This window comes from Euprymna scolopes, chromosome 18, assembly GCF_053919585.1.
Source record: "Euprymna scolopes isolate OS-2025 chromosome 18, ASM5391958v1, whole genome shotgun sequence".
In the NCBI taxonomy this organism is placed as follows: Eukaryota; Metazoa; Mollusca; class Cephalopoda; order Sepiida; family Sepiolidae; genus Euprymna; species Euprymna scolopes.
In genome coordinates this window covers 124120956-124146846 of record NC_136499.1, presented here as the reverse complement: position 1 = coordinate 124146846, position 25891 = coordinate 124120956, and the positions used below count along the sequence as shown (strand labels likewise).

General features: G+C 35.1%; 1 protein-coding gene across 1 annotated transcript in view; it reads left to right on the top strand.

Annotated features, from left to right (window-relative positions):
* Nucleotides 1-25891, top strand: part of LOC145297800 (uncharacterized) — a 339551-nt gene extending 313660 nt beyond the window's left edge. The window contains exons 46-51 of the mRNA XM_080144088.1: nt 1232-1380; nt 3223-3393; nt 6931-7029; nt 10151-10229; nt 17149-17324; nt 25571-25891. Of these exons, the coding sequence (XP_080000214.1) occupies nt 1232-1380; nt 3223-3393; nt 6931-7029; nt 10151-10229; nt 17149-17324; nt 25571-25666 (770 nt within the window). The 3' untranslated portion in view covers nt 25667-25891. The remainder of the gene's footprint in view (nt 1-1231; nt 1381-3222; nt 3394-6930; nt 7030-10150; nt 10230-17148; nt 17325-25570) is intronic.

Below are 25891 nucleotides of genomic sequence, written 5' to 3'. Positions count from 1 at the left end.
CCGAGTTCAAATTCTATTTGATCTTTTCCGGTCATTTACAAGGCATATTGCCACTTGGACGTAAGGGGATGAGATGCAGCCAGTTAGTCGGAGTATGTACATCAAAATGGCCCAAGTGTAACGAGCTTGTTTAGTTTAATAAAGACATTAAAAAATTAAAATATTGAAAAAAAAAACATTATATTGTACGTACCCGTTATGGAATTAAATTTTCATTCATCCTTACGCATAAGGCGATTCAGATCTGATTACCATGTAGAGTGTCCAGATGAAACTATTCAGAAGGTGCTTGACTTATCAGCAATCTTTAGTTCTTCCTTGCATGATGATCACAATAAAAACTCGTCTTTCTACCACAATTGCATACTTAAAATCGAATAGAATTTCCACAAACTTTTTGATTTTTTTCAAAAACTTTTCATCTGTAATATTTTGTCTATTATTCTTGAACGTTATTTTCACAATGTTTCAGCTGATGTAACCTCTGATCTTCAGGTATATCTTGTCAAACTCGTGATGTAACGCATAAAATACTAGGTAAAATGCAGTTTAAGGGACACTCTTCTGAAGGTTGAAGGTTCAATCCTCAGTGTGGGTGATACAAAGTATACAATTGCGAATTACTTGGTTATGGCTGACAAAACTAAAACATGATATACCTGTGGATAAATGGTTCCATTTGAAATTCTAGACGGATTCCAGAGTTTGACAATATTCACTTAAAGAAGGTCAGAGGTTACCTCAGCTGAAACATGAAAATAACACTCAAGATGAGAACAGTAGTTGGGTTGTCCTTGACTATGGTCTACCAATTTACTTTTTTTTTTACACCAAGTGAACCATCGGTATGATAATACATTTATTGATATTTGTACCTTATCACCTTCCACACTCATTTTAAAAAATGAGATCGTCCAGTATGCAATATGTCATAAACTGTCCTGATATACAATCAAATTTTGTTTCTGAATTGGAAGTAATTTGCAATTGTATTTTGAGTGTTGCCAGCAAGGATCCATGGCATAATGGATAAAGTACTTGGTAACATTCTGTTGTAAGCTAAAGAATCGAAATAATACGAATGATCAACCCTCATCTAAAAAATACAAAAACATAATTAAATTGCATTGAGTTTGAGTTAAAGTTTGTTTGTATCGATCAATTTACAACCCATTAAAAAAATTATTTCTGCTCGTGTGTAACTAAAATATTTCTGAATCTTCCATTGCAGAGGCGAAAGGTCTTCAGGGAAATCTTTCAAGAGCAGAGGAACTTCATCTACTGCAGGCCGACAATGTTCAACTGAATATTCTCTTATTTAAACTGAGAACCATGAACACATGGCGACAAAATGTCAGTCAAGCGAATTTCATGAAAGCCGTGAGTGAAAATCATTTTTTTTTTTTTTTAGAGTTTGGATCAGATCAATATTTTGAATAGCTGTTCAATCATTTCAATACATTGAATAAATGAAATTAAAAGGCTTATCAGATCAAATGAAAAGGTTTTATATAAGCTATGGGATCAAATCAGAAGGCTTAGTAAAGGGTTCAAATTAGAAGGCTTAATATCAGTTATCGATCAAATTAGAATTTCTAAATATCACTTATGAGGTCAGATCAAGATTTCTTAATATCAGTTGTGAGATAAAATAGCTGCTTAACAATTGTTCTCGAGATGGAGTGAAGCATTATGATGCTGGTATAAAGGTTGTATAATATTTCAATTCATATGCTGATGTGGCCTGACCCCTTAACAGTTTAATGAAACAGCTACTATAATAACCATGAAGTGCTGTTGTTTAAGCCAGAAATCGGATAAGTTATCAATGCCATTTTTTTTTTTAATTCTGAAATCGATCCAACTTTCATTTTATTATTCCAGCTTTTTCTCTGATTCTGGAATGTCAGGTTTGCTTTCAATATTTGATTGTATTGTCCCTCATTCTTTAACAGAGATTTCCAGTAGTTTTCTAACTCTTGCTTTTTGGATGACTTTTCCACGCTTATTGTCTATCTTACGAGACTTTGTGTAAAACACTCTTGCATTCTTTTGCTTGTTTTTGACCTTCAGCCTGTTCTTATTGTCTTTTAACAAGTGCTGGAATCTTACTCAATCAGGGTTTTATGTTGCATATAAAACAATCGAATTTGTAAGTGATTTTTCCAAGTGGCGACTAGAAATCATAAAACACTCATCTTTTGCCAATTATTTTTAATTAATATTCATAAATGACTTCCCTGACAAAATTTTCTGTGAGATGGGTATATATGCTGATAGTACCATGCTCTATAACAGACACGACAGGAAAACAAATGAACACTTATCTAAAGAAATGACAGAAACACTAGAGGATAACCTCCGATCTGTAGTTGAATGGGGACAAAAATGGATGATCACATTCAATGCTGCCAAGACTAAACTTGTTTCCTTCAACAATTACAAGAAACCTTCTCTGCCACCAATAGTAATGGCCAATGACTCTTCATCTGAAAGTACATCTTTTAAACTCCTCGGCCTAACATTCACAAGAAACTTGAGTTGGAACAATTACATTGAGAGCATTGCCAGGACTGCTACAAAAAAGGTAGGTTCTCTCTACCATGCTAGAAAGCTACTAACGCCTGAAAGTATCTTGTACCTCTATAAGGCCACCATTCGCCCATGTATGGAGTATTGTTGTCATATTTGGGTTATTGCATCTGCTACTAGTCTCTCACTCGTGCACAGGGTTCAAAAGAGAGTCGACAACCTGATAGGTCCTGAACTGTCATCTAAGCTTCAGCCTCTGTCCCATCGACGAAATGTAGCATCCCTCTGCCTGTTCTGCAAGTACTTTAACGGTGAATGCTCTGACGAACTGCAAGCACTCGTACCCTCTCAATGTAAATACCCCCGACAAACCCAACAAGCAGCTAAATCCCACCCCTTCAGAGTAGAGACCCCTAAATGTAAGAGAGCCTTCTACTCCAATAGTTTCTGCCCCAGAACCGCTAGACTTTGGAATTCCCTTCCGGGTTCCTGCTTCCCCAACTGTACTGACATGCAGAAGTTCAAGTGTAACATGAACGGACATCTTGCTGCCCAACTCCCCACATAGTACCCCTGTAGATTATGTCATTGATAGTAGCCCCTTACATCAAAGTGGCATTGTTCACCATATATTATTGAATATTGTTTGATAAATATCATCACGTTTTGCTTTACATATATTCTGTCCAGATGAACAAACTAATGAAAGAAGTGAACAAGTTGAAAGCCGAAAACATCCGATTGAATTTGTTGTCAAACAAGAAAACCCAGTTACTAAAGCAACAAGTGGCCACGTTGCGCCAGGAATTGGCCAACTCGGAGAAAAAATTTTCATCACTCAAGTCTCAACTAGATGCAGAGGTAAGTGAAGAAGTTTAAAAATCACACATATAAAAAGGTTTGTTTTTTTTCTTATATTTCGGTCCACAGGCACTGCTCAATTTTTGGGGGTTTTTTTTTTACAATAAAATTAAGAAATCAAATTTTCTTCCATTTATCATTTTCAACCCTCTCATCATACAACTTACATTTAAAAAATGTAATCCTATTCAGTTTTAGTTAAAAGTATAAAGGGCTTGTTCAGTCTTTGACAGACAATGGATACCCACGAAAGGGTGCCTGTGCATGGAATTTTTGTGGCAGGAGGTGCGCAATCTCCAACCACATCTCTCCTGATTCGACATTGTTAAATACCAGTGACAAGTGAAGTGTATGTACAGGACGACTGGAAACAAATGCCGAGATAAGTAGAGAGCACGTGCAGCGCCTAGAATTCCCAAATGGTCACCCATCTAGTACTAACCAGGCTCAATGGTGCTTAACTTTGATGATTTGACAAGAACCGGTGTGTCAACACTATTATGCTATATCTATATAATTATAGAACTCAAAAGACCTTGTAACGAGTGATGTAACCCACTTTCCGGTTTACAACATCCGGTTGCGCATGCGCGCATAAACCATAACAATGTAAACAAATAAATACAAATCGCTTCTTTTGCAGATTTTGACCTGCGCACTGAAATATTAACGCTATTATTTCTAAATTATTATTTAACATGGGAAGAGTGGGGGTGTTTTGCAACTATTCTTTATTACAACTATACTGTCGCTATTTTCTTACAACTAAACAACTTTAACCCATTGACAAACATAAGAACAATTGTAGTAAAACCAAGACTACTACTACTACTACTCTCTATCCGTCGCTTTTCCTTCCTTTTTTATTTACTTTTCTAGATACAAAATAGTTGTGAGAACGGTGAATTTGTTGACACATTTACTAATCTGTTTCAATATTAGTTTTATTTTATTTTATTTATTTAGGTTTTATTTTTTTGCTTCAGGTTTTATTAATTTTTTTTTTAGATTTTAAGTTTCTATAACTTGGTTGAAGGATTCCAATATGGGTTTTTCATTCTTATATTTCTTAGCGGTAGGTTCATGTGCGTTTTTGCTGGTAAATGACTTTTGACAGCGTTCGATTCATAGGAAAATAATGTTTTATTTTCGATTTTTGAGCAATTATTCGGAACAATAGGTAACTTTACACGAATAGGGAGGATTTTTTTTTTCATGTTTGAGTGATCCGTCCGTGATTTTTCATTTTAATATACTTTCATAGAAATATTTCTGTTCTATCAAAAAAACACCTATTTTCTTTACATCACAAGTGTCATGCTCATACATGGCTTCCATAGCTAATATAACATACTGACCCAACGGGTCATGGGTAGTCTAGTATATGGTTAAAAGCATAAAAACTACATTATAGATTAGATCAAATCAGAACGATTGGTATCAGTTATGGGTTTAACTTAGAAGGTTAAATTGCAATTCTGGAATGAACTCAGCATATTTAATGTCAGCTATAGTATTAAATTAGAATGGTTAATATAAGCTATGAGTTCAAATGAAAAACTTTGATATCAGTTATCAAATTAGAATGTCCATTATTAGAATGGCTAATATCAGTTATAAGATCAAATCAAAATGGCTAATACAAGTTGTCAGTTATAAATTGCTTATATCAGTCATGGAATCAGATGAGAATGGTTAATGGCAATTATGGGAACCAATTTACCTGATTTTTAGAATATGACATCTTTGTTCCTTGATGACTATATACATCATAAAGATTTTTTCTCCATGTTAAAAAAAACGACCCTGGTGTCTAACTCTGTCCCGTGGGGAGGCATAGTAAATAGGTACATAATAAAGATTTTTCTGTACTTTTTTTTTTTAATCAAGTGTAATCTATTATATAAAACTCACCTGTCTGTTTAAATGTATGTATGTATGTATGTCTAAAACTGCCTGCCACTTTTTTTGCTCAACACACACCTCCAAACACCCGAGCAACACTCGGCACCCAGGCTAGTTCTAACTAAACACCATATTATTTATTACTCACAGCATAGGACATAGTGCAACTGAATTATCTAGATATGACCAGCGTTAGAAAGGAAGAGCAGAAAATGTCTTCTTTTTTTTTTTCCTCTCAAAGGTCCTGTAGACATTCTTGGCAACACACTAGGAAGATTTGTCTCTTGGTGAAAACATAAAAACCAACATTTCGGTAATTTTGCTATTTTTATAGATTTAAAACACCTATTAATTGACACAAAATTCACAAGGTGCTTTCATTATCTTATCCAACCCTTATATATATATATAGATATATATATATTAGCATTTCAGTCCGGCGTTGCCCAGGTGTTTGGATGTGTATGTTGAGCAAAAAAAAAAAAAAAAAAAAAAGCGGTCAATTTTTTTAAACTTTGACCCCTATTATGACCCCTTAAAATTTATTGTTTTGGGCTCAAATTAAGTTATTAAGTTAGATCCATGTCCAAGGAACCTATATCTAAAATTTCAAGTATTTAGACCCAAAATTGTTGGAGTAGTTTGGTAGAGTTCTCAAAGGTCAAATCGTTGAACTTTGACTCCTTAACAGCCAAATTTCTAACTGAAAACCTATCACAAAGATTTTCCCAAATCTCAGTACCCTGTATATCAAATTTCGAGTTTGTAGATTGAAAATTGACAGAGTTATTGGGTAGGAAAATGTATACAGACACACACAGACACATTCATTTTTATATATATACTAGCCTTAGTGCCCGGCGTTGCCTGGGTGTTTGGAGGTGTATGTTGAGCAAAAAAAAAAGTGGTAGTTAGTAGTAAGAAGGCAACCTCGACCACGTACCGCAAAGGAGGAAAAGAATGGGGAAAAAAACGTGACGTCTTTGCTGTTACGACCACCGCCAAACCGGAAGTGACGTAGGTTTAAATTAAGGCTAGACAATCGAAAGGAGAGGATGACTTTTGAAAATATTGGCGAAAAAAGCGATCCCCGCCCCCTGTAGAAAAGTGCCCAGTCGAAGGTGAATATATTAATGTTTTTAGCCAATTTTTCAATATTTGTCGTCTGAAAGGTGAACTTCAAAACGATACTTTAGTTAAGTTTTAGGCAGACATGCAAACATGCATACATTTATATATAGGTAACTCAAATTTTTGACCCAAACTGATTAAAAAGCTTGCCCTATCTCTAAATACCCTTTATGCCAAATTTCAAATGTTTAGACCAGAAATTGTCTGAATCCTGTCAAGCTAGCCTAATGGTTATCGTACTTGACTTAGATTTTGATTGCAGCTTGAGTATTTGTTTTACTCACGAGAAGTGAACTATTTAAAAGAACATAATACTTGCATGCACATGTCTCAGTGTCTGTATGAATTAAAATATAATATTTATGTGTCGTATTTTATGACCGGGCAATGTCAGGCAGCCTGCTAGTATCTATCTGTCTATATATATATATATATATATATATGTGTGTGTGTGTGTGTGAGAAATCCTTCCTCTTATTCTTGCTTGTTTTGTTTTGATAGATGCGACTAAAAGAAGAAGTCCTTCATTACAAACGAAGAACTCTGCAATACGAACAACAAAAGGATCAAATAATGAAAGAACAGCGGGAGAAAAAAATGGTGAGGAAATAAAACCCTTTTTTTTAACAACTTTTCAGGGATTTTTTTTTTCTATTCCTGCATTGCTCAGCAAAAGAATGTAGAGGTCAGATATCTGCTACCATGTTGATGGTAAGGGAGCAGATATGGTTACAAAGTTTTAATTTTGTTACCATGAATGAAAGGGGTAAAACAAGACAATAAAGACAATAGTAATGACAGGATAAATCAGAATAAATGTGCGTACAAATATAATAAATGAACCTTGAAATGGTAAATTTAAATTATTGGCACCAGTCTTTAATTCTTTGACAGCATAATGTTTACCCTTTTTTTAACTGTATCACAATGTGCTCATGTTGGAAGAAAATAATTTTGAAGGTCAACAGATGACTTTTTTTTTTTTTTGTGAGTATGGGATCATATAATACAAATATGAAGAAATAAATTGGATGAAAACGATTTTGTGTATTTGGATTTTTTCTTTTTGTTTTTTTTTGTTTTTTACAAGGGAGTCATCGCTTATCAAGGCCCAAAGGCCACTCAAGGATAAGGATTAATGAGTATATAGTGGTCACCGGGAAAACAGCATAGTAATAGTTAGTGGTGAAAATAGGGTAGAAATGGATTACTTAGGGGGACAGCTCAACAAGAACTTAATTACATTGAACTTGAAGATAGTCATATTGTAGTCAGCTGGAAAGCAGGGCAGCAAAACAGAATTCAACAGGCAGACAATTCTAGCAAAGAAGTTTTGTTCATGGAATTTGTGTTTAGATGGAGAGTGGGGGAAATTGTTGATAGTTGTTGTAGCTAGGCAAATGTTTTTTTTTTTTTCTTTTTGAAAGTTTAGCAAGGGGGAAGCTCAGATGAGCACTTGCCATGAAAATAATGATAGAGCAGAGACAGGTTCACAACGTCTATTTTGTGTGAAAGAGGTTGAGTTGCAGGGAAAAGAAAAGGGCATCACCTACTAGATTTTGAAGTTGGTTTTGAACTTTGTCATGGCAGGATCGGAAATGATTCTGTATAAATAAACAATAACAAATGTTTATTATATAAATAACAACTGAACAGAAATTACTTTAAAATGAGGACGTGTTTAATCCATTGAACGGCTTTTCTATTGTCGGCTGATTCTAAAATATAGGCTCATGGCATTCCTTCAAATAATGGTAATTGTGAGGCACTTGTAGAGCCAAGTCGATTCATGGTGGTTCCCACTGTGGTGTGGTGCATCCTTTATACAATGTGAAAAATCAGTTACACCAAAATATTGTCTGTGTATGTATGCACAGCTCGGTCACGATGGCAACAATTGGATCTGTTTTTAACTGCTATATGTACAACACAAATTACTGCTACCATATTTTTTTCAGTGTGCAACACGAGTCTAATCCCACTTCTTTTCTAGCAAACTTTTTTTATATTTATTTTATTTGTGAACTGTTATCCTCATCTTCGTAGTTGCTGTTATTTCACCACGTTTTAGCCAGCTCATCCTCTGGCCTTCTTTAGGTGTCTAACTACGATGGGATAAGGATGCTGAGTCTCGTAACTGTATCCTCAATAAATACTGACTTCCATAGTTGTGGTCTCACATTTTTTTGGTCAGCTAAGCCTCTGGCCTGCTTTTTTGAAGGTGATTAAGTAAGTTACACATTGGGTATTTATTTACTTCCCCATGAGAGCAAAATGTGACACAAGGTCGTTTTTAATGTGGGGAAAAACCAACTCCCCAAAAAGGGACACTCTGGCAGTTGCAAAAATACAAATTGCTTTAATATAAAATGGTTTCCCCCTACATTGACTTAGAAAAATTAATTTAAGTGTAGCATCAGAACAGATACTATACTTTGATCTTAACCCAAAAGTCAGATACCTTAGTTTGGAGGTTTAGACTACAAAAACAAGGGCATTGTTTTATGTGTATATGTGTGTGTGTATATATATCTATAAAAGTGAACGTGTCTGTGTGTCTGTCTGTGTACATTTCCCTACGCAATAACTCTGTCAACTTTTAGTCTACAGACTTGAAATTTGATATACAGGGTACTGATATTTGGGAAAATCGATGTGATCAGTTTTTGGCCAGAAATTTGGCGATTAAGGGGTCAAAGTTCAATGATTTGACCTTTGAGAACTCTACCAAACTCCTCCAACAATTTAGGGTCTAAACACTTGAAATTTTAGATATAGGTTCGTTTGACATGGATCTAACTTAATAACTTGATTTGAGCCCAAAACAATAAATTTTAAGGGGTCATAATAGGGGTCGAAATTAAAAAAATTGACTTTTTTTTTTTTTTTTTTTTGCTCAACATACACCTCCAAACACCCGGGCAACGCTGGGCACCCATGCTAGTATATATATTATATATATTAGTGATGGGACAATTCCAATATTTTTCTCAATTCCGTACTAGATTCCCGATTTCGATACAATTATCAATTCCGATTCTTTATAAATCTTTAATTTAACTATAAAGTTGTTTTTTTCCTGCTTATCAGAAAAGCACATGTTAAGTGCGCAGATATTTTCTCAAATGTAAAAATACACTTGGGGAGGGGGGGGCTATAGATTTTAATTTTATTGGTAGATAAATATCAATAAACATTTATTATTTTATTGTTACAACCAGGAAGGGAAGATTTTATTTTGAAACAAAATGAAAAAAAAAATAAGTCATTAATTGTCATCTTCATACTTCCTCTTATTCTTCTCCTCCTACTACTTTCAGCTCACCTATACATCTCCTCCCACCATTTCCCCCTTATCAATTCTCATCCCATTCATGTTTTCTAAAACATTCAATATGCAAACAAGCAAGTTTCTATATACTAGACTAGACTTTTTCGACTGTTACGAGTGTTTTATGTCAAATTGATGGTTGAATATGGTTAAATTTGCGCTCATTTTTGCATTAAATACTAATATCCATATTAATCACTAACTGTACATTGGATGTCCATACCAAATTTTAAACAGCTCGACCAGTAGTTTCCAAGAAAAAGTGGAACGGACAGACACACTAAAAGCAATATAATGTAGCTGATTAAACTGCATGATTATTATCTTGTTATTAAACTAAAACGAGATGAACGAAAAACTGAGATGGATTTAACTTTGTTTTATTGCCAGGTCGATGAACAGGAGATGCCCCTTCTCAACAAACGTCGTCCCAAATCTGCGATGCCGACATTTTCCTCAACCTCTCAAAGTAAGTAACATGAAAAAATAAAAATTCACAGGTGCTACCATATCAGGCTGTCTGAAGATATTGGCTTCTTGACTCAAATGCAACCAGACATTAAAACCCTTCTGTATTAGTCTTTCAGCTCTTTTCAAAATTCAATCATATTCTGCAAAGCTAAAAACAAAAATCTCCTTTTTTTGCAATATTTTGGACTTATAATGGGGTATGATCCCGCACAGTCGAGATAGAATCTATTTATAAACTATGCTGCTAGGAACTGACGAATCAAATTAATTCACGTTCCACTACCAACCAATCAGCAACCAGAATTGCTCCATAAAAATTAAACCTTTTCTGAAGCAACTTCGCATATATTTTTTCTTTGTGTCAGCATGGGAAGAATCTTTTGCTCTGTGGATTCCAACTCAAGAACTGTCTACTGAGAACCAGTCACCTCCAGGACTTGTGTAGAACAACTAACCATCGGAAACTATTCTAAAACTAAACATGGCTTACAACTCTAGATCCCTCGTTTTCTTCCTACATCACTTTTGTATCTGCTTCCTGACTTAAAGGCCCTGTCGGTGGGGCATTAGAATACACCGACTGCTCCCCTTCAGAGGATAAAAGTCCCTCAATGGGGATCTTGGATATGACCTTAAACTATATCCAGTGGTGAGGCCCCAGCTTGTGGACTTTGGGGAGTGTGGAGCCACCTTTTAATTACCATTGCTCCCAGGTCCACTCTGACCCGGAGTGGTAGTACCTGTTAGGGTCCCAACTATGGGTTAAATAGAAACCAATGTGAAAACAACAAATATATTCTATTAAAAATATTTTCTTCAAAATCTTTGGATTCGGCATTAAATAACCCGAAAAGGGTTGATATGCCGTAAAACAAAAACAACCAACCAACCAATCCTGACTTAAAACACACCAAACAATATTATAACCCTTTGCAAAGTTGAATCATACAGGATTGGGAAAAAAAATAACTAAATCTACAACAATACAACCAAACCGAGCAGTATGAATTGAAAGGAAGAGTGTCTAACCTAATCTGTCCATTCGTTTATTGTACTAGGTGGGTTGAACCGGTTTCCTCCAAAGGAAGAAGTATCAAGGAAATATTAAACTCACAGGCAGTCCACAGTTGCTTGTATGAAATCCCCAATATGGAAAGATTACAATAGGTTTTTGCAGTTCTTGCATGGAGGTGCTAAAATCTTCCCCCATACAGCACCTGGTATTTGCAAATGGTTACCCATCTGGAACTGGCCAGGTTTAATGTTGCTTAACTTCAGTGATCTAATAAGAACCAGTATGTCAGCATGATTATGCCGGATATATGTTTAATTAAATGATAATTATTCTTTTATACCTACAGACACTAGTGTTTAATACTTACGCAATCATCAGTGTAGGATGACAATTCCAGCTGGTTGGGAAATTTGAACCTAGCCACAAAGCCACTTTTGACTTCATTTGCTAAATCTCTACCTCCAAGTCACCAAATAATTGTCACGAGAATGAAGGGAATAAATAACTAATAAACGCTCAATTCAGGCACAGATATTAGACAATCCATAGCGTTCGAATGATAGGAAGTTGTGAACATTGCATAAATGATAGTTGACTGCCTCTTTGTTTATACTTCCCAGACATCTTTAAGGGACTTGATAATATATACACTGCTGATCCAAAATTTAAGACCACTTTAAAATCTTTAAAAAAAAAAAAAAAAAAAAAAAAAAAACTTTTTTTTTAGGATAGATTTTAAACTCTTTCGACTTAAGGTTACCAATACTACAGTCTAAAAGGTTATGGAAACAAAAAGTTACATTCCAAAGATTTATTTTTTAAATTTACATTTTTATTAAATTAGGCTTTTTACACATGATCAAAATTATAAGACCAGAGACAAAAATTCTATTAAATTGTACAAAAAGTGTATGAAAACATTCAACAATCAAACTTAATAATGAGTTCTACCTTCACTGCTTTTGATGACTCCAAAAATTCTTTGGGGCATGCTAGAAGTAAAGGTGTAGGGGATCATGCTCCAGTTTCTGAATATGGCTTCACGAAGTTCATTTTTTGTTGAATATTGTTGGCCATTTTGATAAACCTTTCTTGTCATCCATCCCCAAACATTTTCAATTGGGTTCAAGTCCGGTGAGCATGCAGGATGTTCCAAGAGATGGACTCCATTTTTTTGCAGAAAGCTCAAGGTTCGTCTTGCAGTGTGGATTGCAGCATTATCCTGTTGTAATAACCATCCATCCCCACACAAACGATGACCTTCCATCATCAAAGATGCTTTTTGTAGCATGCTAACATAACCAGCTGCTGTCTAACGATCCTGCACCACCTAGAGCTCCATCGTCCCTCTGTAAGAAAAGGCACTCCATACTATTACGGACTCTCCACCACTATGACGTATGGAAAAAATTTCAAGGGGCATGTTTTTGTCATGCCAATATCATTGGAAGCCATCAGGACCATCTAAATTGAATTTTTTCTCATCAGAAAACAGGACTTTCTTCCACTTCCCAACTTTCCAGGTTTGGTATTCACGACCAAATCTTAAGTGGTCCATTTTGTGACGTGGAAGCAATCGAGGAATTTGTTTACGCTTTTTATTTACCATGCCTTTTTGTTATGTGTCGTCTGATGGTTATTAGACTACAATCAGCATCTGTAACTGCCTTAATTCGACTAGAAGAAAGTTCTGTCATTCATAACAGCCCGTCTCATTCTCCTACTTAATGCAGGAGAAATTTTGGATGGGCCTATCAAAGGATTTTGTTTTTCCATAATTTGTAGGATTCTTTAGAAAGTTGCAAATAAGAGTTTTACTGTGATTTGCCTTAGCTGCTATCGCTCACTGTGACAAACCTTGCTTATGGAATCCTAGAATTCAAAAGCGGTCAACTTCGGTTAGTTTTCTTGCTTTAGGCATATAGCTAATCTCTAACTGAACTAAAAACATTAGAATTACCATAAATCTAACAATTTATACCCTTGGTCTTATAGTTTTGATCATGTGTAAAAAGCCTAATTTAATAAAAATGCAAATTTATAAATAATTTTTGGAGTGTAGCTTTTTGTCTCCATAACTTTTTAGACTGTTGGAAGAGTTTAAAATCTATCCTTAAAAAAATTTTTTTTTTTTTTAAAGATTTTAAAGTGGTCTTAAATTTCAGCAGTGTGTGTGTGTGTGTGTGTATATATATATATATGTGTGTGTGTGTGTGTGTGTGTGTGTGTGCTTATCACTTATAACGCGTAATCATGTTGACACACCAGTTTTCGTCAGATCACCAAAGTTAAGTAACATTGAGCCTGGCTAATACCAGACGGGTGACCATTTGGGAATTCTAGATGCTGTATGTGCTCTCATCTTATGTCAGCATTGTTTCCAGTCGTCCTGAACCTCCACTTACCACTGGTATTTAACAATGTTGACTCGGAGAGGTGTGGTTAGAGATTGCACAACTCTTGCTACAAAATTCCACACGCAGACAGCCTTACAGTGGATATCCATAATTATCTGCAACATTTTAAAAAAAATAAAAAACTCGTCTTAGTAACAAGAATTTAATTTCCAACTAAAAAACTGGTTCCATACTGTCTACCAAGCTCAAGCACCTGTCCCATCGCTACAATGTTGCATCCCTGTGCTTGTTTTGCAAGTACTTTAATAAAATGTGTTCTGATAAACTTACTGCACTTGTTTCTTCATCAACTTAAATACCTTGACAAAGCAGCAAAATCCCACCCATTCATTGTAAAGGTCCTCAGATGGCAGAAGACTTTCTAGCCTAATAGCTTCTTTCCTTGAACCACTTGCCTTTGGAAGTTTCTGTTTTCTCCGTTTTCCTGACTCTACCAAGATGCAGAAATTTAAATATAATTCAATAAGTCCTGGGCCTAAATTATATGTGATTTTTTTTTTTTTATAGCAAGCAACCAGATATTTTGATTAATGCAGATTTCATATTTATTATTACACTAGTGAGGATGCCCAGTGTTGCCTGGGTGCATGTTGGTGGGGGGGGGGGTAGATTAAAACAAAACCCTGTTTAAATATTAAAAAAAATGAACAAAAAGCAAAAAAACAAAAAAAAACAGCGAAAAAGTTTTTTTTGGGGGGGGGGGGTAGGCTTGAACCCAAAGCCTTGAGGTTAATAGTCTGATGACATAGCATGACGCCATGAAGGTAGGGACTTTAGAAGAGTCGAAAATAAGTGTTTAAAAACCCAGGTGGTTTTCTAGGTCAAATATCACGCCATAGCAGTAGCAGAGAAAGCAAATTCACAGCGCGAATTTTGTAAGATGAAAGTCGCTGAAATAAAAGATATTTACATCGTTTCGTAAATCTTAGATATTATCATCTTGGTAGCATATAAAAAGTTATAAGAATGAGCAACCAACCAGAGAACCATCCTGAAAAAAGCCTTTGCTGGACAGACAGAAAAAAATGCTCGCACACACAAACACACATTTTGTCATATATATATATATATATATATATATATATATATATATATATATATATATAGAGAGAGAGAGAGAGAGATTATATTGGATCCAATATATAGTAATGATTTTAGAAGTTAAAAAAAAAAAAATAAATGACTTGTGCACCACATTTGGCCTGGTGCATCTGCTTCTGGACCGGGTTTAAAAGAGAATTGCCAACCTAATAAGTCCTGAACTGTCAGCTCGGCTTCAGCTTCTCAGGCGTAAGTAACTTTCTAGCACGATATAGCCCACCTTCCTCACAGCAGCCACGTCAATGTATCTGTTCCAACTCATGTTCCCTGTGAATGTTAAACTAAGGAGTTTGGACAAAGTATTTCAGGTAATTTATCATTAGCTATTCGTGTTTGAGAAGGTTTCTTGTAATTATTGAAGGAAAGAAGGTGAATCTTGGCAGCATTGAATGTTACCGTGCATTTTTGTCCTCATTTCACTACAGACTGGAGGTCATCCTCTAGGGTTTCCGCTATTTCCTTCCCCGTGCCTCCCATAGAGCGTGGTGTCATCAGCAAATATACCCATCTCAGAGACAATTTTATCAGGAAGGTCATTTATGAATATCAGTAATAATCCAAGGATCGACCCACATTTATATGATATTGTTTAGACATATGACCATTGAGGACAACGTGGATTCTTCTCTTGCTTAAGAAGGATTTAATTATGTTAAGTATTCGTTCAGTAATACCATATATGGCTGACGGAACAAGAGCATTTTACCCCCATGAAGTAAATAAAGGGTTCCGCTCAAAATTCCGTACAAATTCCCGAGCTTAATAGAAACATCCCGGAGTTCGACAAGATACACCTGAAGAAGGTCAGGTTACATCAACCGGAATGTTGTAAAAATCACACTCAAGATGAGAACAGTAGTCCGATGAATTCGATATGTTTGATTTTTTTTTTTTTTTCCGCCACGCGAATTTGATGAGTACAATTCTTCATTTCTTTTTCTTAGAGATTGAAAATTCCAACTTCATCTCCTAGGATTCTTTCAAGTCTGATTCTGTGGCACAATGACGTAGCCCCTTTTAAGGGAGCTGGGGGCTGCTACATTAATAACCCCTATATCTAGCTTCTAACCTTGTGCCTGACTTTGTGATGCAGTTATAAACGTTTCATGCAGGTGTTTTTTGGGTTTGGGAACGTTAGATCATGTCGGTTGGGTTTGAGTGACAGGTGTTATGAAACTTTTAAAGGTCAGATTTACACGCGGATATCTGAAGTTGAAAACTAAAACATTGTGTGAAAAGCATACTTCTCTCTCTCTCTCTCTCATTCTCTCACTCTTTCTTTCTCTATTTCTCTCATTGACTTCCTTTCTCTCTCTTTCAATGAAGAAAGAGAGAAATTAAATATAATTTGATTGTTGTAAAGACAGTTGAGATTTGCTCGCCGTACGCGATGGGTCGACTAAATATGTTTCCTAACTTGTTAACTGTTTAATAAATTATCTATATTTTTATAAAATGTATCTTGTCGCTGTTTTTATACAAGTGTTCGATTTCAGCATACCATTAATGCCGACGACAGAAAGCTGCACTGAACACGCAACAAGCGACGATGGGAAGATGCCTGCAATGACCACACATAATGCGACCCATACCAAACAGTTATAGCCGACGACGGATCGACCCGTTATCGTTGTGTTTCCAGCATGTGTCTATCGTTTAGATATTGTTGGATATCGTTCATTCCCCGTGGAGCTGGTTGCATTCCCAAGACGTTCATCAACCAAGTAACCCTTCTGGGGAGCGATAGTACTACAATTCTGACTCCTTCCAAAACCTCCGACTCTAAATACTATATGTTTTAGACTTTGACCCATCAACTACTTTTCTAAACCAATCAGAAAAAAGGATTTGATAGTTGCAAAATATTCCATAGCTAACAAGTTTTTAAAGCTTTTGGTGTGTTCAGGGCTATCGTCCCAGAAACCGTCCCCATTGAGAGATTCAGCGATCCTATGCAATATTACAAGTCAGTACATTAGCAGTTAATCTTGCAGGATGAAAAATCTATATTGCTTGTCACTAAATAGATTGCATTTGCTGAAGTGCTTGACAATTTATTAATTTATCACAAATTCAAACCAGCATACATAAGTTACAACCAATATGGATATCATCCTGCAATCCTAGCATTTCTCTACTCTTTAACTATTTATTGTCTTCATGGGTAATCAATCTTTGTTCATTCCATTCACCATTTTCAATCCTCTTATAATATTCTTCATCATTCAACCAACAATCCATTCATGTCATTAACCCTGATCCTTGGATGGCTTTTCATTTTGATAGTTGGTGAATCATTAGCACTAAAAATATTTGTTTGCATAAAAAAGACTTTCCATCAAATTTTTCTGTATTTTTTTGTTTCTTTTTTTTTTTAATCCCAGATAAAACAAAGTCACGCCAGTGTTCGAGTCAGTCTTCTTCTCTTCCAAGACATTTTCATTCGGCCACAAGTGGTCGGTCCACACGCATTGGTTGGGCAAAGAATCAATATCCAACTGCAGACACAAGAGAAGCTCGTGCAGCTGAAAGACGTCAAATGATGCCGCGACCAAGAACAGTAAGTTTCTGCCAGATTGCAATTTGAAATCTACGAGTATAATAATGCAATTTGAAATCTATTGACCCCACCCTCATATGTAAACACACTTAAATAATGTCCATGTGTTTTTTGTTTTTGAAAAAGTTTTGTTTCAATCTGCAGTGTTCTGACACAAACCAATACTGTAACATCTAATATATATATATATATATATATAAAGACAAAAGTAGCACTCGCGTTTTTGTATGTCCGCGAAAGGCTGGGGGGGGGGGGGGTTCTGGAGAGGGTTACTATTTTGGAGAACTTTTTATATACTCCCTAGGTTATCATATACGATTTGTGAATAGACGTCATCTCTACATTTATTTTGATTGACTTTTAAAAAATTCCCTCTATCCCGTCCTTTCGCGTGTTTGTTAGTCTTTTTCGTATAAATAGAGCAAAACTAATCGGAGTGAAGTAGGCCGCCTGGCTTTCCTGCCAGGAATGTCTTGAAAGCGACCAGCTTTGATCAATGTTAGGAAAACCCTTCATATCAGACAATTGCTATTCATTTGAGAGCTCCCCCTTTTTCGGGGGAGCTTGGTTTCCCCAACATCGTAGGGAAACAAATAAATGAAACAGCGGAAAGCTTAACTGTCCTTCACCCAATGTTCATTTCTGCACCTCCGTGATTCAATTATCAAGTCAACTTTTTGATTGACATCGCTAAATTTTCACTTCCTGTTACGTCTTAGCGTCGCGGCAAGATCTCAGCTTTTCTTTCACTTTCTTTTCCGCCTTCGCATCATGGGTTCGAGCCTGCCTCCCTACTAAAACTATTTTTTTTTTTATTTTACACCTCCTAACATCCGGGCGACACTGGCACTCCCACTAGTATGATATAAATTTCATCAAAATATATTTTAAGTTTTAAAGGAGTTTTGGTTTCCAAGAGCACTCTTAGATTAGAAGGATACATAGAGATTCAGGACCACGTTGTCTTCACTAGAAAATTTTGTGTATATGATTTAAATTTTCATCAAAATAGGATATATTTAAAGTTTTAATGCGGTTATATCCTCACCAGCCCCCTTAGGGTTGCATTTAGTAATTCAAGATCACTTCAAATTATCTCCATACATAAGAAAACCGTTTTAGATTTTATGTAGAATCTCTAACCTTTCTTTCTATAGGGTACACATACACACTATCACATTTTTAACTGATCAGTGCCTCCGTTCAATCTCGGAGATAATGTAAGGATGGTGGGACGTGTAATTGTTAGATAATTGAATTAGCACTGCTCGACTCCAGTGGCAAGGAGAGGCCCAAGACTGATCGGAAACAATGCAGAGATAAGCAGAGAGCACATACAATGCCTGGAATTACCAAATGGTTTCCCATTTTAGTACTGACTAGACTAAACGTTGCTTATTTTTAAACTGTCTGAAGAAATAAAATATAAAAAGATAATTAAAACAATCTCAGACGCACGTACACAGAAATAGTAATCAATATTACTATTACAATTATCTATATAAAAGCCAAGTACGTCCAAGGATGGAATTCTGCTGCCATATCTGGGCAGGAGCTGCTAAAAACAGCCTATCCTGCCTTGACAGAGTACAAAATAGACTTCGTGGCTTAGTGGGGGATGCCCTTTTCTCTACCCTGCAACCTCTCTCCCGCAGAAGAGACGTTGCGAGACTGTCCTTGTTTTATCGTTATTTCCATGGCAGATGCTCGTCTGAACTCCAATCTCTGGTCCCCCCTCGCCAATCTTTCACGAAAAACACCCGTCTAGCTGAATCCACTGTGAAAAATTTCCCCCACTCTATATCTGTGCCTAAATCAAAATGCGGATTCCATGAACAAAGCTTCTTTCTTAGAATTGCATGCCTGTGGAACTCTGTTCCGTCTGCCTGCTTCCCTCCGGACTACAACTTGGATGTTTTCAAGTCCAATGTTAACAAATTCTTAATGAACCGCCCCCTTAAGTAAGCACTTCAGAAAATCTCCTCACTAACGTAATGTACTTGCAATAACCCTTATCCCTGAGTGGCTTCCGGGCCTTGATAAGTGGTGATCACTGTGTAAAAAAAAAAAAAAAAAAAAAAAAAAAAAAAAAAAAAAACTAATTATCAGCTTTCCCTTCACTCAAGTCACATAAGTTGATCTATTTCACCGTTCCTGTCACAAAATATATATGCCAATTAAGCTACACAGAATATTCACCATTTCATTCTCATGAGAATTCGTCAGGCTTATGCAAAATGTTGTAGTTAGCACACTTTTTTATATATGCACATGCTACTGAATTTTCTAGTTAGCCATGTCCATCCTAATCAGCCAATGGGAAGGCACTTAATGACAAAGGAATAGTTGTCCTCAGGTTCAACAATCTCCTTTGTGTATTTCATGGCAAGGGCAGATATCCTTTGTTATAGTAAGCCGACTTACTTTCAACCTAAGCGTAGGTAGATATGTTATTTTGTGTTTTATTTTATGTTTTGAACATTATGCAACTTTATGTATATACTAGCAGTTCCGCCTGGCTTTGCTCGGACCCTATAACTTCATAACTTTATGTGCATATGTATATATTCAAAAGTGTGAATATGTATCGTAATGCTTTTCTATATAATAGGCTTTCTTAACTGCCATAAAGAAAAGTTGCTAGAGACTGTAGACACAAAAATTTTTTTAAACTTTAACTCCAATGTTGACCCCTTAACATTCATTGTTTTGGGCTCAAATCGAATTAAAATGTTTGTCCAAGTACCCTACATGTAAAATTTCAAGTGTTTAGACCAAAATTTGGCGGAGGAGTTTGGTAGAGTCTGCAAAAGTCAACTCTGTAAACTATGACTTCTTGCCAGCCAAATTTTCGCCCAAAAACTGAGTAAAAAGCTTGCTGCATGTCTGAATACTCTTTATGTAAAATTTCAAATGTTTAAACCCAAAATTGGCTTAATAGTTTGCTAGAGACCGCAAAGGTAAAATCATTTGAACTTTGACCCCTTGGAAGCCAAATTTTCAGCAAAAAAAAAAAAATCGATTAGAAAGCTTGCCCTATGTCTGAATACACTTTATGTAAAATTTCAAATGTTTAGATCAAAAATTGAGTGAGTACTTTCGTAGAGGTAAAATTTTAAAAATATTTTGACTCCAATTATGACATCTTAACATTTATTGTTTTGGGCTCAAATCAAATTATAAAGTTAAATCCATGTCCAAGTAACCTACATCTAAAATTTCAAGTGTTTAGACCCTAAATTGGCGGAGGAGTTTGGTAGAGTTCTCAAATTTCAAATCGTTGAACTTTGATCCCTTGACAGCCAATTTCTGGCCGAAAACCGACTAAAATTTTTTTTCCCAAACCTCAATACCCCTTATGTCAAATCTCTAGTCTCTAGACCGAAAATTGACAGAGTTATTTGGTAGGGAAGTGTACACACACACAGAGACATTTTCACTTTTATAGATATACTAGCAGTTCAGCCCGGCTTTACTCGGGCCCTATGTACTGTTCATAACTTGCCCTGCATGTGAATACACTTTATGTAAGATTTCAAATGTTTAGACCAAAATTTGTCTCAGTAATTTCGTAGAGACTGCCAAGATCAACTTTTAAAATTTGACCTCAATTTTGACCCCCCCCCCCCAAACATATATTATTTTGGTCTCAAATCAAAATACAAAGTTTTACCCATGTCCCAGTTACCTACATCTAAAATTTCAAGTCTTTAGACGAAAAATTGACAGAGGAATTTGGTAGAACCTGCAAAGGTCAACTCTTTCAACTTTGACCTTTCTATATAATAGGCTTTCTTAACTACCATAGTGAAAAGTTGTGAGAGACCGCAGACGTCAAATTTTTTTTAACTGTGACCCTAATTTTGACACCTTAACATTTATTGTTTTGGGCTCAAATCAAATTAAGAAGTTAGATCCATGTCCAAATAACCTACAATTAAAATTGAACTTTGACCCCTTGACAGCCAAATTTCTGGCTGAAAACCGATTAAAAAGATTTTCCCAAATCTCAATACCACTTGAATCAAATCTCGGGTCTCTAGACCGAAAATCGACAGAGTTATTTGGTAGGGACATGTATACAGACACACACACACACACACACACACACAGACATTTTCACTTTTATAGATATACTAGCAGTTCAACCGGTTTTGCTCAGGCCCTATGTACTGTTAATAACTTTATATTTAAAATGTCTGACCCATATCCAAGTAACCTACATCTAAAATTTCAAGTGTTTGGACCTAAAACTGGCAAAGGAGTTTGGTAAAATCTGAAAAGGTCAACTCTTCCAACTTTGACTGCTTGGCAGCCAAATTTGCTGAAAGTCTGAATACCCTTTATGTAAAATTTCAAATGTTTAGACCCATAATTAGCTTAATAGTTTGCTAGAAATCGCAAAGGTCAAATATTTTGAACTTTGACCCCTTGGAAGCCAAATTTTCAGAAAAAAAAAAAGATTAAAAAAATTTGCCCTATGTCTGAATACCTTTTATGTAAAATTTCAAATGTTTGGACCAAAAATTGGCTGACTTATTTGTTAGAGTCTGCAGAGATCAAATGTTTTGGAACTTTGACCCCAATTTTGACCCCTTAACATGTACTCTTTTGGGCTCAAATCAAATTATAAAGTTAGATCCATGTCCAAGTAACCTATATCTAAAATTTCAAGTGTTTAGACCCAAAATTGGCAGAGGAGTTTGGCAGAGTTCTCAAAGGTCAAATCATTTAACTTTGACAGCAAAATGTATGGCCAAAAACCGATTAAAAAGATTTTCTCAAATCTCAATACCCTTACGTCAAATTTTGAGTCTGTAGACCAAAAATTAACAAAGTAATTTGATAGGGAAATGTACACAGACAGACACACACATATGCTAACATTTTCACTTTTATATATATATACTAGCAGTTCCGCCCAGCTTTGCTCTGGCCCTATGTTCTGTTCATAACTTTGTGTGCATATGTATGGTAATGCCTTTCTATATAATAGACTCCCTAAACTACCATAGAGAAAAGTTGATAAGGACCACAGAGGTCAAATTTTTTTTTACTTTGACCCCAATTTTAAACCTTTAACATTTATTGTTTTGGGTTCCAATCAAGTTAAATGTTTGACCCATGCCCATGTAACCTACATCTAAAATTTCAAGTGTTTTGACCCAAAATTGGCGGAGGAGTTTGGTAGAAGCCGCAAAGGTAAACTCTTTCAACTTTGACCTCTTGGCAGCTTGCTGCATGTCTGAATATTCTTTATGCATAATTTCAAATGCTTAGACCCAAAATTGGCTTAGTTTGCTAAAGACCGCAAATGTAAACTCTTTTGAACTTTGACACCTTGGCAGCCATATTTTTGGCCAAAAACCAATTAAAAAGCTCGCCCAAGTCTGAATACATGTATGTAAAATTTCAGATGTTTACACCAAAAATTGGCTGAGTAATTTGGTAGAGACTGCAGAGGTCAGTTTTTTTAAAACTTTGACCCCAATTTTAACCCCTGAACATTTATTGTTTTGGGCTTAAATCAAATTATAAAGTTAGATCCATGTCCAAGTAACCTATAATTAAAATTTCAAGTGTTTAGACCCAAAATTGGCAGAGGAGTTTGGTAGAGTTCTCAAAGGTCAAATCATTGAACATTGACCCCTTATCAGCAAAATTTCTGGACGAAAACCCATTAAAAAGATCTCTCCAAATCTGAATACCCTTTATGCCAAGTTTTGAGCCTGTAGACTGAAAATTGGCAGAGTTATTTAGTAGGAAAATGTACACAGACACACATTTTCACTTTTCTAGATATATACAATTATTTATGAATAAAAAATGCTTGGAGCATACATCCATACCTTCAATGTATATACAAAAACGATAATATGGAAAATTGAAAAAGTAAAACAAAAAAAGATATTAATAAACAGAAGCTTTCTGTTGTTTTTTAACAATCACCGTCTGAATATATATATATATATATATATATATATATATATATATACACACACACACACACATACATAAAATTATTTATCAATATGTATGTTTATTTTATTTAATTTATTTATTCTTTATTTTCTATTGTTATTGTCAATTTTAAGATCTCGTATCGTTACCCTTGAGTAAAGTTTATCTTGTGCACACAGTTGTTCGCTATTTCTCTCCTACAGTTTAATAGATGTTGGTGTTCTTTAAAGAATAGGATAGCAAATTTTTCGTTCAAGCATAATCTACATAGATCGTCTAGGTCCCTACATGTGCTTGCTTGTCTTACTATTTTCTATTTGACTATTGCTGAACGTCCACTTTCTTCGAGTTCCCAGTATTGCTAGTGCTGTTTTCATTCGCCGTTTTGTTTTTGAACATAATTTGTGGTCATAATATCGGGTTTTGAAACCTAAAGTCATACCTATGTAATATTTCTTGTTATTCAGGTTATTGTAGTTTGGTAAACTATGCTTTTTGTTAGACATTTATTTTGAAGTGGGCAGAGTGTGCAGGATCTACAGTTGCATTTATCTGGTTCATTATTATTTTTATTTCTATTGGAGTTTAGGTTTGGTGTTTTATTATTATTATTTCTACTAGTTATGTTTTTGTCCTTTGTGTTAGTTTTATTAGGTTGAAAGTAGGTCAGCTTACTACAACAAAGGAGATCTGCCCTTCCTATAAAACACACAAAGGAGATTGGTGAACCTGAGGACAACTATTCCTTTGTCATGTAAGTGCCCTCCCATTGGCTTATTAGGATGGGTGTGGTGACAACTAGAAAGCTGATTGGTTAACTAGAAAATTCAATAGCACGTGCATATATAAAAAGACGTGCTAATCACAACTTTTTGCATAAACCTGACAAATTCTCATGAGAATGAAACATAGAATATTCTGTGTAGCTTAATTGCCATATATATTTTCATAACTTACTACCTAGCAATGTATCGAGCACTTTCGAAGTAAATACTGAAAATTTACGCATAAAATTGTATCTTTGTATAATAATTTTTGATTATTATATATATAATATTTGTAGTCATCGACAGTCTTGTTTCATTGTATCACAACTCATCAGTGCCGCTAGACTAGCACCTCTCCCAAGCCGAGGATTGAACCTAGAACCATCGCGTTGACAGTCAGCAGTTCTACCTATTGACTCACGGGAGCGGCGCCCGTAAATTATCTTGCCAAATGTCTATTTAAACAAACATTTGTCCACCACTTTTACAGTGCTCTAACCACTTTTTTATAAACAAACTGAGCGTCGCATATATAAAAATTATTTACTATAATAATTATTAAATATCTACAGACATCAGTGTTTCATCCTTTTGGGAATCATCAGTGCAGGTCGGGAGATTCAAACCCAGCTACGAAGTCATCTCTGACTACACTAACAAAGAACAAATCATCTCGGTCAACCTTAACCAGGAAAAATATCATTGAAAGTTAAACATTTATTTTTAAATGTCTTAACGTCTGTCAGAGTGATCTAATAATTATAACGCACACACATTAGTCCAAATCTCTAATATGACACCGGGAGAGATCGACTATTATCATTATTCATCATCATTGGACAATAAAGAAAAAGAGAAAAATATAATATCTATAACTCATTGGAAAAGGCCAGTGCCGGCTGAAATATGATTTATATTGTTTATTTATTGAAAAAAAAATGTTACCATCAAAAATATATATATATACTAGCAGGCTGCCTGGCATTGCTCAGTCATAAGATAAACATAAATACAATATTTTACTTCATGCAGATTACATATTTATTATTATAGAGCCAATTCTCTTGATTATTATATTGTACCTAATATATAGTAGCGAGATCAAAACTATATGACTTGGGTGCCATCAGCTAGAATCGAAACCAGAACATACAACTCTGCATCTTCATTCCTTATATAAATATATAAATTCACCTGTCATCCTTTTTTTAAAAGATGGAATCACCCGATCACAGAAGACAAGATGCAAGCAAGCAAGGTCTACAGTTTTATAATTATATATGTATATGATTTATCCTCCCAGTGTTGCCCATGATTAAAAATTTTTATTTCTATTTTTTTTTTTTTTTTTTTTTTTTTTTTTTTTTTTTTTTTTTTTTTTTTTTTTTACAACCACCTTTGTATCAATAAATGTTAGTGTAAGGAAAAAGAAATGATTTGAAAATCCGACAAGATAATTTTATGTATTAAATTTTAACTTCTTTTGTATTCTGATTTATTCACATTATTTCATTTCAGGTGACTGGTCGTCTGCGGAGTTACTTCAATAATCAACTAACAACACAAGAAGACCTTTACCAATTGTCAAATATTTTAGATTCAGACGACAAATAAAATGGAATGCAGCCGAGAAATTACTGATAAAAGTTGTGAGAAAAACTTGATCAAAATTTAGATAAGCAAACCCACAGTACTTGATTGAGAAAAAAATTACAGATTTGGGCAGAGACAAACCCAGCAAAACTTTGGACAAAAATATATTTTTGTCATTTCAATGGTGGGGGTGGGGGTAATTTAAAAACGTTAAAAAATAAAAATTTTAAGTGTCTTTTTATGAAT